At 47.5% G+C, this 14,871-nt stretch overlaps 1 protein-coding gene, 1 long non-coding RNA gene and 1 pseudogene across 17 annotated transcripts in view; 2 read left to right on the top strand and 1 right to left on the bottom strand.

The window, feature by feature from the left end:
* Window positions 1–14,871, bottom strand: part of LOC149919773 (neprilysin-like) — a 40,975-nt gene that overhangs the window by 15,488 nt on the left and 10,616 nt on the right. Inside the window, exons 1-4 of one of the 15 annotated variants that reach the window (XR_016470697.1) lie at window positions 11,968–12,199; window positions 11,717–11,874; window positions 1,546–2,489; window positions 35–249 (exon numbers count right to left, since the gene is read on the bottom strand). The exons of 6 other annotated variants lie outside the window; for them this stretch is intronic. Coding sequence is in view for 3 of the 9 variants with exons in the window: in XM_090149450.1 (XP_090005576.1) it covers window positions 11,717–11,734 (18 nt within the window). In the remaining 6 variants the exon portion in view is untranslated. 8 more of the 15 variants (XR_016470695.1, XR_016470696.1, XR_016470684.1 and 5 more) reach the window with 8 other exon arrangements.
* LOC149919775 (taste receptor type 2 member 40-like) lies at window positions 8,120–9,937 on the top strand (annotated as a pseudogene).
* Window positions 11,871–13,156, top strand: LOC149919774 (uncharacterized). Of its 2 annotated transcripts, XR_016470703.1 has the most exons (3): window positions 11,871–12,013; window positions 12,139–12,367; window positions 12,449–13,156. It is a non-coding gene; the product is annotated as an uncharacterized LOC149919774 (long non-coding RNA). The 2 variants fall into 2 exon arrangements; XR_016470701.1 differs by having other exon boundaries at window positions 12,139–13,156.

Genomic DNA, 14,871 nt, shown 5'->3' with positions numbered 1-14,871 from the left:
GGGGTCTCTCCCCTGAGTGGGTGTCTGTGGGTACCTGTTGCTTGTTGCTTTTTCCGGTGCTCTGTCTGCTCCGTAGCTGGGTTGGTCTTGTTGCTCTTTGGCTTTGGCTCTGGCTCTGCTAGCATCTTCATGCCCATCTGCTGGCTGAGGGCCATGTACCGCTATCCTTGGCTGAGCTTCTGCCTGGCCTTGCTCTTTTTCTGCAAGATCTCTTGTTTCGCAAGTTCTGTCTGTTCAACTTTCTCATATCTAGGTAAAAAGAAATATAAGCGCAAATTATTTCCTTGCAATGTCGGTCTTCTGCGGTTCTGCATCATTTTTCAGCCCGCTCCCTCCCATCTTTATTTTCTATTAGCTGTCAGTTACTATCTTGCCCGTACTGACCAAGTTCGGATTTGACCACACTTTTACAGTAAGCTGTATGTTTGCAAAAGCTTGCAGAGCTTTCCATGACAAAGAGCGGTGTCACAGCTCCTGAGGAGGAAGGCGGGACGGACTTCAGGCTCGGGATCCCCGAGCCGAGCCCCAGCACCGCCTCCTGTCTCGGCCAACGGGCGAAGCAGACGGGCAGCGACCAAAGCTGCCGATCGCCTTCACGCCGGAGGCGGTGCCGGCACTCGGGAGGATGGCAGAGCCCGGGGCCACTCGGCTCGAAGCGCTTCCCGCCCGCCCGGCCCGTCTCCCCACCTGGCAGCGCGGCGTCGGGTCGGCTCCGGGTGCGGCACGCCGGCTGCTGAGCGGCGTCACGGCAAGCAAGCCGCTAGCAACGGCACGCGTTCTAACGGGCTGCCTACCGCCACCCGCACAACGCCCGCCCCAGCCGCGCGCTGCCCCGGCAACGGCTTCCTCCCCTCCTCCTCGCGGCTCCTCCTCTGCCTCCCCCCCGCTCGGCGGCGGCGGCGATGGAGGCGGCGGCGGCGGCGGCCGGGGCTGCCCGAGGGAAATCAGCGGGGAGGTGCGGGCCGGGCCGGGCCGGGCCGGCGCGGAGCGGGGATGTGCGGGGCGGCGGCCGTCGGTACCTCCCGGGGCTCCGCCCGGAGCGCCGATCTGTGCTGCGCCCTTCCAAGCGGCGTGCGGGGCCGCGGCCTGCGGGAAAGGCACCCCGGCTGCGGCCAGTTTTGTCCTCCCGTAATGCTTGTTTAGCAATAAAGCAACCTGGATGGTGACTATTGAAATAGCGTAATTATTCCCTTCGGGCTAACTCCAGAAGGACTCTCTGGGGCTGGGGTTGGGGCTGGACGTGGCAGTGTGAGACGTCTTTCCGAGCCGTAATGATTCTGTGATTCTCCCATTCCTTTTCAAGTGCAGATTTACTCTTCCAAATACCAAACTGTACCACAGCAGCTACAGGAAAGCTACTCCGTTCAAGGCTGCTCTTCGAGGATGCCTTTCTGAGCGCGCTAGAGTTCTCAGGATCCTTGTACTTCTCTCGTCCCTGAACCCTGCATCCCTAAACCACTAGGTGGGAACTGGGAGAATAAATCCCTCCCCCAACCCCCCCACCCCCACTGTAAGGGCAGAACAAGTGATGCAGTGTGTACTTGCATTTGGACTGGCCTTGGTGTACTGAACACACCTTCAGCTTTGTCCACTCGCGTCAGCTGTTACTTGCAGCCAGCAGCCGGCGCCAGTATCATTTGTGAGGAAATGTCCCAGCGGAAGTCCTTCCTTGGGTGGACTCTGGCAGGCAAATGCCAAAGCTATGAACGCGACAGCTACCGCGCAGCAAACCTCCAGCTGTCTGTGTGCTTCGTGACGGTATCGGAGTGTCACAGCCACCCCACGACCTCACAGTGCGCCGGGTGCCTACCCGTAGCCAGCGAGCCCAGCCCGCACTGAGGTCGTGGGGTGACTGTGAGTTCAGGTAGTCACGGTGCTGGAGCGGGATGGCATCCGTGGGCACCGACAGCACAGCCCGGCGCGACGCGGCGCGGCGCGGCGCTGCTGAGCGGCAGCGAGGAGCTCCGTGCCCGAAATGCGACGGGCGCTCCCGCTGCGCGCTCCGTTCTACAGGCTGAAGCCGCCGGGTTTTGCAAAAACGCGAAGAGTTTCTCGCTGCGCGAAACGCCTTTTGCGCCTTGGAGCCTTCAGTGAGAGCGCGCGTGTCCGCTCGGGTTGGGAGAAGTGGATTTCCAAGAGGGCTCTGTCGGAGCGTTTCGGTCACTCCAGGGGCGGTGACAGAGTTCCCCCCGTGGCGCTGCTCCGTAGCGACCGTAGCTGCTGTTCCGAAGCCAACGTGAGAGCTTGCCCTGTGAGGACGGGGGACACTCCTGGTAGGCCATGCTTTACCAGTGCACCGCGTGCTTCCACCACACGTGAGCACAGAGCTGCTGTGCTCCACCTCAGCTGTTGCCCATCATGAGGCACTGCAGGGAAAGCACTGCACCACTGCATGTTGAAAGGGCAGTCCCAGATGTGTGAACAGCTGTCAGCGCCGAGCTATCGCAATACAAGCCCACAGTGATGCAGCACTCACCAGTGCTGTAGATCTGCGGATAGAGTTTACATTAAAACACGCCAAAAAAGCCACGCTCTCCATCCCTCTGAATAAGAAAGTGAGAGGAGGAGGCAGAAATCCAGCATGGCTCAGCAAGGACCTGCTGAGCAAGCCGAGGGCCAAGAGAGGTACACTCAGGCTTTGGCAACAGCGGTGTGTCACCTGGGAAGAGTGCACGGGTGCCAGTGGCATCCTGGCTTGTATCAGAAATAGCACTGCCAGCAGGAGCAGGGAAGTGACCATCCCTCTGTACCGAGCTCTGGTGAGGCTGCACCTGGAGAACTGTGCTCGGTTTTGGGCCCCTCACTGCAAGAAAGGCATGGAGGCCCTGGAGCGTGTCCAGAGAAGGGCAGCGAAGCGGGTGAGGGGTCTGGAGCACAAGTCTGACGAGGAGCAGCTCAGGAAGCCTGCCCTCCAGTGGTTCTATCTCGGCAGCCAAGGCTTGGATGACTCCGCCTTTTCTCTGTTCTCTCTCAAACAGCACGCACTGATTTGACCAGGTGATAAACAAGAAGCTGCTGGTGATGTTAACACACAAAGCAAAAGGAGGCCATGGTACAACGAAGGTAAGGAGAAGAGCTTAGTACACGCAGGGAGATGTTCAGGGTGGGAAACAAGCATTTCTCGGTAATGACATCTGTCAAAACAGGACGAAAACTCGCTTGTGGTGTATCTTGCTTTGATTTAAAACCTCCTTCATCCTAAATGCTGGGAAGCCCTGGCTGTATGTTCTCATTTCGTGTCTGTGTCTTGTATCAACATCAGATCAGCTCTACTATTAAATAAACCACTTACAAAGCAAAGCAAGATTTTCATGGTATGTTTTCAAACTATGGTTTGCTAAAGTGGAAGGAGGTGCAGGGAGTGCAAATAGACATGATCTAAACTAACAACTTTTTCCTTAGTTTCTCTAGTGAAGCGTACATGACAGCAGTGGGAGAAAAATGCCTGTCAACAATGCTTGTTTTGGAGTAGGAGATACGTGTGCCCTCCAATCTAAACACAGCTTCAATATTTAGCTATCTGTACACGTAAGCGTTTGTGCGGACTGTTCTGCAGGCAGCTTTTTGGTGAATTGGAAAGATAACTGACAATTTCTGGCCTCCACTCACAGCTTCCGCACTGCACAGGAGAATATGAGTTTTCTGTATATCAGAGTAGTGATTGGTCCTAGAAAACTGGAAGTAGGCTTATGAAATCAGGGATGGACAAGTGGAAGAGAAGCTCTAAATCTCAGCTTCAGAGCCCGTTTCCTGGAGCTGGCTGCAGATGGAGCAGGGTCATAGAAGCTGGAAGCCAGGATGTTGGTGTTGGTCCTGTTAGTGTGATAATTTCCCTGAATCACAGAATTGCAGGGGCTGGAAGGGACCTCCAGAGATCATCAAGTCCAACCTCCGTGCCAAGCAGGCCCCCTGCAGCAGGCTGCACAGGTAGGTGTCCAGGTGGGTCTGGAATGTCCCCAGAGGAGGAGAATCCACAACTCCCCTGGGCAGCCTGTCGAGCACTAATTTCAGATCTCTTCTCAAGAAATAGCTCCTGCATCCTCATCAAAAATCAGAGTATTGTTTGTGTTGGAAGGGACCCTTAAAGGTCCTCTTGTCCAAATCCCCTGCAATGAACATGGACGTTTACAGCTAGATCAGGTTGCTCAGCCTGGTGTTGAACGTACCCACGGACAGGACATCCACCACATCTTTGGGCAATCTGTTCCTGTGCTTCACTACACTGAACATTAAAAACCTTATACATTACATATATTGTATTACTATATATCGTATATTATACTCAATAGGAATGGCTACAATGAGGTTTCCGCAGAGCTTTCTCTTCTCCAAGCTAAACAAGCCCAGCTCCCACAACCTTTCCTCCCAGGAGAGGTGCTCCAGCCCTCTGATCATCTCAGTTCCCCTCCTCTGGTCCCGCTCCAAGAGCTCCACGTCCTTCCTGTACTGGGGGCTCCAGGCCTGGACACAGAACTGCAGATGGGGCCTCACAAGAGCCGAGAAGAGGGGGAAAATCCCCTCCCTCTCCCTGCTGGCCACCCCTTTTTTAAGGCAGCCAGAACACGGTTGGCCTTCCGGGCTGCAAGCGCACACTGCTGGCTCATGTCCAGCTTCTCCTCCACCAGGACCCCCAAGTCCTTCTGTGCAGGGCAGTGAGAGAGGTCTGTCCCATTCTCGAGACTGCAGGAAGTTGTAGATCACAGAGATGATCTTCTCTACAGACAGGTTGAATTTCACTGCATTTGTAATTTAATCAGAGAAAAATGGTAGGCATGTCATGAGTACAATTTCTGTTTCAAACCTCTGCCTTAGCATTAACTGAAGCATTCTCTCAGGCTCTGTCTCTCTTTCTCCACTGACTGCAAAGGAAACTACACGACTAGGTGACAGTTTCACCCAGTAACTTCTGCCTGGAACAAGTTACGTAAGACAGTATTCACTGTGTGTGTTCCCTGCTTCCATCTATGAGGGATGCTCCAAAAGTAACGCCTCCTCTTGAATTATGATGGCCCACAGTACCAAGAGTGGGGGTTGTTGGTACGGCAGTAGAGGCTGAACCTTCACACCAGGATTCCATTCCGTTTTCTTACCGTGGGACAGATGGCAGAAGAGGGGCAGTCTGACAAAACGGTGTCTGATACGGAAGAGCATAGGAAGGAAAAGAGTGGAACTGAATTCCCGCTTGCAGAAAAAATGGCACCACTGACATTCTTCAACACTTGCTGAACACTTACGGAGACCAAAGAGTTGAACGTTAACACAGCAAAGCAGTCGGCGGTGTGTTTCAGCCGTGCTGACAGCGATGAGAAAGACAAGCCGAGCTCTGGATGGCCAGGCAGATTCTGAAGAGCGTGGCGTGCAGGCTCTTGTTCATCGCGGGCACAAACGCATAGCTATTGGTGCTGACTATGTGGAAACAGCATGGTCTGGGGCTGAGAATATGCTCTACCAAAGGGTGTTATTGTGCTCTCTGTATCTGTTGTCATTTTCATGGAAATAAGTAGGAGGCAGAACTTTCAGAGTGACCTGCACGTTTGGGGCAGCTCAGAAAGAAACCAAAGAGAGAAGCACAAATATCGTCTTCAGAAAAAGGTGGCTTGGTTCAGTTTTTCCCAGTGGAAGCTGTCATCCTGCGGGGAATCCGGTGCTCAGAGCCGCCGGGAACTGCCCTCATCCACTGCAACTGCAAGCAGAAAACAAATTCCCTTCCTCTTTCCCCGTATACCTGATGTGTACTGTGCCAAGGAATTATTAAAAACGTAAAGAAATTCTGTTACGGCAGTGGGAAGACACAAGCGTCTCACTGCCATGCTTGAATAATTAGCAAAAATGCAGTGCCTTGTGTGCACGTGTCATTGTGCACATCTGAGACAACAGAGGCCGGAGGCCAAATGGGGGAGCAAGGGAACTAGAAATCAAATATTCAGTGCCTTCCTGTGCAATGAATGGCAGGAATGCTTTCTGCATCACTGGACTGGATCTGTGAAGCTTTACTTCCTGCAGGCCTACAGGCAGTTACTTACTGACTGATTCAGTCCGGAACACGGGAAGTTCCATGATAAGGCAAGGAAGAACTTAATCAATGTCAGAGTGTTGCAGCACTGGATCGGGCTGCCCAGAGATGTTACGGAGTCTCCTTTTCTGGAGATATTCTAGACCCATCCCGACACCTACCTGTGTGACCTGCTGTAGGGAAGCAGTTTTAGCAGAGAGAGGAGTTGGGCTCTTTGATCTCATTGATCTCTAGGGGTACCTTCCAACCCTACAATTCTGTGATTCTGTGTGATTCTGGGATTAGTATGCAAGAACAACAGATTTACACTGGGGAAGACAGAAATTATTAGCAGAATTTCAGCACAAACCTGTGCATAAATGATGAATGGCATTGAAAAATGAGTGCCGTGATTCAGTACCTGCATCCAAAGATGCTCTTCTTTCATTTTAGTATTTGTGAGGTACCCATTAAAAATAAGCCACTACAGCCACGCCTTTGAATCACTGGATTCAATAGAGTTGAACATCACAGTGTTCAATAGAGATTGTCAAAAAGAATGAACCATATTCAATCACACTACTCTCACGAGCATTATTAGCATTTTAGTCATAACAATTTTTTATATTAAGAATTAAAATATTACTTCATCTTCAATTCTGTTTCTTGTATTTCTTAATGTAAACAAGTACAATAGGTACATATGTACAGTGGTGCAGTTATACACTTAGCAGTAAATAAGTTCACCTATATTGGGAGTTGCATGCTTAGAACCTTTTTACTGATAGGCATGCACAGAAAAACATTTGGAGACCGCTGTCCTAGACAACCATAGATGGCATTGCAATATTTGCAAATTGAACAAGACAAAGAAACACTCTGCAAGAAAATACTTCAAAACGTCTGCTTTGAAATCTGCCCGCATACTCTACTGCACTACTTCCAGAAATCTCTGTGATCTCAATTCTAAAAGTCCTTTGTACTCATTCCTTAGTGTCCTATCCTACTTATGACGTCCTTCTCAAGCTTTATCACTACACCCAAATCTGTGCCATCAAAAGAACCCTTAAAATTCTTCTTCTTATATCTGGAAAGCGTTTGAATTCCCTACTTTTAGCAAGCAGAATTTTTTAAATATGCACATTCCATCCTGGGACAGGACACAGACTCGATGAACACTTACGCCGTTTCTCCCACACATCATTAGTTGTGCTTGTCCAGATTTCAAATTGCTAGGGTGAATCTGGTATTTTTTCTTTGCACAAGAGCAGAGCAGAGCAAAATGGATGAGGGGAGCACTCTGATGAGATAATTATGAATTGCCTTGTTCATGTCTTCATACAAATGGATTCTTCTAATTTGGGGCGTTCAGAACAAGCATAGAGTGACAACTATAATATTGTCAAAGCCTCTGCACAGGAGCAAAACATGATAACCCACTTTATAATAACCATTTTAAGTCACCTGATAAAAATATGGAGTGTCCTGTGCAAGGACATCCATTTTGTTCCTTAATATAAAAAATGCATGCTGCATATTTCTCATAAACTCAGAAGTGATGTATCAAGAAACTGCAATTCGGGAGGAGATTTAGGCATCAGGTATAACACACAAATACAGGCATTTAAAGCAGGACAGCAGCTACCTGAGATCAGAATCATAAAGGGAAAAAAACCAAACAACAGCTCAGCTCCTCCAAAACCCTAGACACGGCTGCATTTCACAGTGTTAGGAGTCAAGGTGTCTGATGGCATCTCCTCCTCCTCCTCTGACAGTGCAAGGAAAATCACTGTTTCCTGCTGATCACTGAAGATAGACACCAAGGAAGAAAAGGAAAGAAAATGCTCCAATCTTCACTTCAAGGAAGTGAAAGACCCAAACATGCTCTCCTACACAAAGTCCTCTTTTCCTTGAAGTGCCTTTTCAAGGCAGAGAAATTATTAGTTTGTCTTGGTAATATCATTTTCAAACTATTTCCTTGCAGTTGAAATGTTTCTTTGTCATGATAAATGAGACGGGATCCCTCTATCTTCTTCCTCTACTAGGTAGCAGTTAGAATCTCTAAGAGAAAGTTGGAAGATCTAGCCTTATTTTCTTCCAGCCAGGATAAATAATCTATAGACCGTTATGCTCCAGCATATGAGTGAGTATATAAAGAATGGGATCTAGAAGTGCAAATCTGTGCTTCTCCATCAATTATCTGGCAGCAATGAGATGCTAATCCCTGTAATCCATACCTGTCTCATCATTTGGCTTTCGTGTGGCTGGCCCTTACAAGTATGGTTGAGAGGTAAAGATGAACCTATATCCTTTGTTTTCTTAGGAAAAGTCAGCAGAAGCCAAATTCAGAATGTCTTTCCTGCAAGCCTATGGCCCACCATGAGAATTCTTACTAAACAGTTGCGCATGTGAAGAAAGTTGAATGCTGTTAACTTCATGATGTTGAGCAAGAGCAATTTGATTAGTCTCCTCAAGCAGTTTTTAGAGATTTTGGGGGTTTGTGTACAAAATCTAATTCCCTCTATACTTTCTGAAAATGTCTTCCATTTCTTGCATTTTCTGAGACAGAAATGGTTTTTTTTCCCTACCCTCACATGTACGTATGGGGTGCAATCCTGACATGAAAAAGCCTGCAGGCTTTGGAAACTTCTCTGTCTTTACATACATAAATTCTGAGGTCTCTGTGAAAACTGACTGAGGATTACAACACAAACTTAAAAATGCATCTGAGCCCTTTAAATTCAAATTCTTTCTCTAATATGAAATGGCAGTAAGAGAATCCTTGTCATATGTGCATACTTTGAGATAGCAGCTGTGCTATTTATCATCACAAATGTAGAATAAAGCAAATACTGAAGGACTTAATATGAGAGTTTCTCCTCTGAGATAAAGAGGCGATCATGTGATGAGAACATCTAGTTGGGTTCAATACTCCTTAGCATAGCTAGAGCTTTTAGGAGCCGACGAAAAGCAGAGTGAAACTTGTGAGTTCTTAAGAACTGCAACGTCCAGTTTATTTTCCTCTTTTTGTCTACTAATTGCTATAGTTGAGTCAATGATGGGACTTCTAGGAAATGGGACTGTCTTGGCTGTCAGTTCAACTAGTTGCATCAGGAGCAAAATATTGTCCTCCTATGACGTGATTATGATCTTTCTGGGTTTATCCAGGTCCTTTTTGCAGTTCTGGATGATGCTGGATTTCTTCCCCAGTATTTTTGGTCAACCTTCCTGTCATAAAGAAAACTTATTTGTAACTTTTATAGTTACAGGTTTTTACATTCCTGAACTCTTCTAGTTTTTTGGTTTGCTGCCTGGCTTAGTGTCTTCTATTGTATCAAGGTCGCCGGTTTTACCCAGTCATTCCTCATCTGTCTGAAGCAAAGGATTTCCAGTCTGACACCCTGGATGCTGACAGCATCCTCTCTTCTTTCCTTTGCAACCTCTCTTCCTTTCTCCTGGGATAACTGCAACACACACAGCAACTTCACTACTCCTTTCACCGTGACAAACTCTTCAGAAAGGATAGCCACAAGGAAAACTAAGAGTTTGGTTTTGAGCCTTCTTTGTAACGGTGGTGTAGCTTGGCCTTCAGTAATGCTTGTTTTTTCAAGCGTCCTGCTGATTAGATCTCTGTGGAGGCGCACCAGACAGATGCAAAATAATGCAGGTGGCTTCAGGGATCCCAGCTTAGCAGCTCTTACTGGTGCCATCAAGACAGTCTTCTCCTTCCTCCTCCTGTACATTCCAAATTTGATTGCTTTGATTCTCCTTTTATCTGACACTTTTGTGCCTTTAAGCACTGAGGAAGCTGTATGTGTTGTTGTAGTGGCTGCCTGTCCTGCACGACAATCTACGGTCTTAACCTGGAGCAAGCTCAAATTTCGAGAGCTGCTCACCAGCATTTTGCACCACACAAGCTGCTGTGTCAGAGCTAGATGCAGTTGAAAGGCCAGGGCTAGGCTGCTCTTTCCAGTTTAGATCCAAACCAATTACATCGAAGTCACTGCAGTTACAAAATAATCGAAACATGAAAGAACATATTACTGTTCTTTTGTTCTGTTTTGTTCTTTTCTTCTGTTGTTATTGTGCAGAATGCACAATGCAAGAAAAGGAAGGTGCAAGGGGAAAAAGCAGGGGAGAATGGAAAACCTTTGATGCAGGACAGAGAAGAAATAGCATAGCAAACAAGGAGTAAATCTAGTAGTCTAAAAGCTGAGGGAAGTGTTAGTTTGAGATTCTTACATGCCAGTGCTAGGGGCTGGCTTGCGCTGCCCTCACCTCAGCCCTCACTCAGCTCCCCGTACTCGAGCCTGGTTCTCCGATGAAGCAAAGCTGTCTGAGAAATCTTGGCGTGCCTCGGAGCTTGAGAAAAAAGCCAGAAGAAATCTTGCCCACCGGGCGCCCAGAATGGGAGCAGCCTTCTCTAGTTTTCAAGCATTATCTCCCTCTGAACTATGCTGCAGCAGCATTGAAGCCACACCTATGGCTGTCCACGTACCCTGATTCGGACCCTGACCTGCAGACTCCATTCAGCAGATTTCACCTTCAGTCTGTCTCCTCACAACGGACTTGCCTGGCGGTCTAGACTCTTGGCTCACCTTGGCTACCGTCACCAGGCCTGCTTTACTCCCCACGTTTCCGTGCAGTGGGTTTGCAGCCCTTGCTGGCCAGGCCATTTCTTCTTGCCTGCCTCCTTGCGATTCTCAGCTTCCAGATTCCTTCCTCGTTTGCCTTTGCTGCTCCCTTGCATGCATCAGCTAAAGATTATGCTAAGCTGTGTTTGCCACCGTGCTTAATATTTATTTCATTTACTACCAAAGCAGGAAACATGGCTATTTACAAAAAAAAGCCTACGAGAAGTAGACGTGCACAGCATAGACTCCCTTCCCACAAGGAAAGGCTAAGAAAATGCACAGCCTGCTCACCATTCTAGTAACATATTATCATCTCCAGTAACAGAATAGTGGAGAACGTTTGGACGCTGTGTTAGTGATTCCTGTACAAACATACTAACAGAACAGAAAATACAGAAAGGGACAGGCAGTGGAAGAGGGGGGGTAGGGGTGGGGCAGATGGGGGGTGGTGCGGGTGGGGGAGGGCGGGGAAAACAAGACTATTGTCCACTATCTTTTAAATGTCCATTTATTTAGTCATTAACAGAAACCTGTCAAAAGCAAATGTCATCTTACTTGACTCCTGTAAACTTCTTACAAAGGTTAACCGCCTAACTGCTTCTGTACCTTTCTAATTCTATTCTGCTGACTCCTTAGGGTAACAAAACACTTCAGCTTTTACTTTCCAAATACAGACTAAGGCAGAGCAGTGAGCAAAAAGCTTGCACTTGGCTGAAAAGGGAAAAGCATTATTAGTCTTCCACATGTACGCTCTCATCTCTTACCCTTTAGAAAAGAGTGAATTATTTACATTGACTTTGTTCCTGAATTATCTGTTGCAACAGACTTCCTGATTCTCACACTGGAAACTTTGGCAAGCTATTATAGAATTATTACCATTTTGCAGTTCTTTATTCTCTGCACACAGCCTGAGCATGGTCACTAGGACGACTAGCAGGAAGAGCGAGGAACTGGAAATCCCCGCACACCGTGGCACGAGGGCAAGACCCTTCTGGATGCAGAGTTCCAAAACCCTCCTGCCCTAATCCTCTAGGCCGGTAATGTGAAGAAGCACAGCTGTGACCAGAAAAGAAAGACAAACCCTCCTTACCTCCGGAACAGCCTTCATTTCTGTCCCTGGGCAGGCTTTGCCTCTGCGGTTGCCACAGCTGTCAACTGTGTTTACTTGTTTACTATCAGCACCAGTTCTGTGCTCAAGGCACACTGCTGAGCTTAGAGACAATCTCCTCTTCCCAGCTTGGCTGATTGCTGTGGGGAGGAGAAGAGCAAGGAAAAGCTCTGAGGAAAACACCCTTGAAGAAAATGGGAGGGAGGGAAAGTGTTACGCAGTTCTCCACCCACCTTCCCCACCAGAAAATTAGCTTTATTGTTCCTTCTGCAATTCCTTGTGAGCGTGGGTCCTTCCGATCTGGGGGTTGGTTGGTTGGTTTGTTGGAATTAGACTGCAACCGATGTGAAGAAAAGCATGTGTTTCTACGTCTCCCCTCAGCTACTTGCCTCTTTTCTCTCCAGTGGCCTTGCTATCCTGCCCGCCCATCAAGCCTGTTTGGGTCTGATATGTCCCCTGCCACCAGCCTGCTTCAACCTGATGTCCCACGGCCTAGAGGCCTCTGTCTGTAGCGAGATGCTGTGGGCTATGGATTCTATTGTTCTTCCAAAAGAAAGGCTGACGTGCTGACTTTGATTCTGCTCTCTCTGATCTGCATCCAGCAGTTCGTTCCAGTGGTGAACGCAGGCCCAGGTTCTTTTTCTTTGTTATTATTTTTCACTGAGATGCATGAAATCCACAGTAATTGTTGACTCTGTTTTCATTGCTTCTCAGGTGATGGCAGCCTGTGCGTCTTTGCTTCCTGAAGAATACGTATTGGAAAGATTTAGGAGGGCAGCTTATTTACTACAAACAGTAAGAAATGGAATAACTTCCCAGAGACATTAAAAACAGGGTAATGGAAGCTGGGAGTTGAGACCTGACCGTGTGGCAGCTGGGAGTGGAGGGGGATGGTCGGAGCAGTTTGGTATCTGCTTCCAAAATGACTAAGACAAGCAGAACACCAGGACACAGCTGTTCACCTCCCTGCCTTGCTAGTTGCTCAGGGGGGGAGAGTGTATTGGGTCACCGGTTTAAAAATGGATGCCCGGTGTTCAGAGCTTCCCAAAACTTTGATCTTTCCTAAAATCCAGATCTTCTTCGTACCTTTACCAATCTGATTTTTCTCCCATATAGTATAGGCAAAGAAGTGGTATTGATATGTGTGTAGAGACTTGGCTAGCTTTAACTACAAGGAATCTTCCAGTGGAGATAGTTTCAAGAACTGATAGCACAGAACCTTTCACAGCAGCATGCAGTTTCTTAATCCGTCTTCTGTAGGTGTCCTAACTCTCCCATCTTCCTCAAGGGAGCACCTAACAGCTCCCAGGCTTTCAGTAGTGAAGATACCTTTACATTTACTTTCTCCTTCTAAGCTGGATAACATTTCTGGACAAGAGACAAGCGAGGAGAGGAGAGGAGAGGAGAGGAGAGGAGAGGAGAGGAGAGGAGAGGAGAGGAGAGGAGAGGAGAGGAGAGGAGAGGAGAGGAGAGGAGAGGAGAGGAGAGGAGAGGAGAGGAGAGTCAGGGATTTTGTCACAGAGCAAAAAGCTAGAGGCCTTCTGACTAGCTTGTGAACTCGGGAGAGCAGAGCTGTCGTCTGTGCTGCACAGATAAGAAGGGAACCAGTTGATAAGGATTACACGTGCCGTCATTCCTACATGTACTGCCAAGCCCTCTTCCTTCCTCAGTGATTAGAAAAAGTTTACAGAGAAACTTTTTGTCCTTTCTTTCCATAGTTGATAAGAGTATCTTCAAATAAATTTGCACGTTACTAGGAGAAAACAACTTCACAATGTAAAAGCACCGTAAGCACGTGTATACATGCATACGTATTTAGCTCTCTAGATTCTCTGAGTTCTAGAGGTTGTATATTCAATAAAACATGCATGCAAACATGCAGTCTCCTCCAAGACAGACTTTTCTCAAAGCTCAGATGCATATAGAGACATTCCACTGCCTGGTGGCACCTGACAGAATGAAGACTGATCCATATCCATACTGATGCATATCCAACTGATAGCGTGGAAAATACAGGGTGTGCTTACATGGCTTACTGCTGCCGGATAAATATGTGCTTTGTCCCTACCCTGAGTTTGTTGGATGAAAGCAAGTATGCCTGAAAAGGCATATGACTACAGTGTCTGAATTACTCAGCTTCAGCTCATGACCACAGATAAACAATTTTTTGTGAAGTGAGAGTCAACTAATTTTGGATGAAATTCTTGGTAAAAATTCTCTCGGAACACAGGCAGAGATAGCGTACCATATGCAATAAATCCACATGCTCGGCAAAGAAAGACAATAATTTTGGAGTAAATTAAAGTTTTAACATCTTGATTCTCTCCATAAAAATTTGACTTTTCTCCTGAACTGTTGAACCAGTGCTGTTACAGCAGAATGTGACTCAAGAGGATGTTCTCCAGTGGAAATCGTAAACAGTTTCAGCTGCAGTAGGCAATGCTGATATGCTTTGTAATGACTTAGGAGAGGAAACATCACCTTCTGCATCCTTTATAGTAGCATAAGGAAAAGGCTGAGGCATTTAATGTGGTGGTTTTTTTCTTGTTTTTGTTTGTTTGCTTGTTTGTTGTATTTTAGCCTGTTTTTAACATCAGTGATAGGTTTTGGGCTGCTGAGTCCCCTGAATTTGAAGACCATGACCAGCAGAGCAGTGACTTCCCAACTGCGGCCACTGAAATTGTGAAGAAACAGTTATATGAGCTCAGTGTTCATAAGTCTATAGGGCCTGATGTGATTCATCCTAGAGTGCTGAGGGAGTTAAGAGATGTTAGACCTGGACCCTTTCCACCAATTTGCCAAAGGTCGCGGGAGGCCACTGCTGGCTTGAACCTAGACAGTGTTACACTGATCAACAAGAGAGAGGAGCCGGAAAACAGACCTGCTGGTCTAACCTCAGGCCCTGGAAAAGTTCAGGATATTATCTGCTATTGGAAGATGCTTAAAGAACCAAGCCTTTATCAGGCACAGTCCACAGGAGTTCATGAAGGGAATGTCCTGCCCTAGTACTCTGATCTCCTATTATAAGGTCTCTGGCTTAGTGGATGAAGAGAAGACAGCGAATGTAGTCTTTCTGGATTTTAATAAGACATTTGATACCATCTCTCACAGCATCCTTCTGGAGAAATTGTTCAACT

Source organism: Phasianus colchicus, chromosome 1 (genome assembly GCF_987193195.1).
Source record: "Phasianus colchicus chromosome 1, bPhaCol1.hap1.1, whole genome shotgun sequence".
In the NCBI taxonomy this organism is placed as follows: Eukaryota; Metazoa; Chordata; class Aves; order Galliformes; family Phasianidae; genus Phasianus; species Phasianus colchicus.
This window is presented reverse-complemented; position numbering and strand designations above follow the sequence as displayed.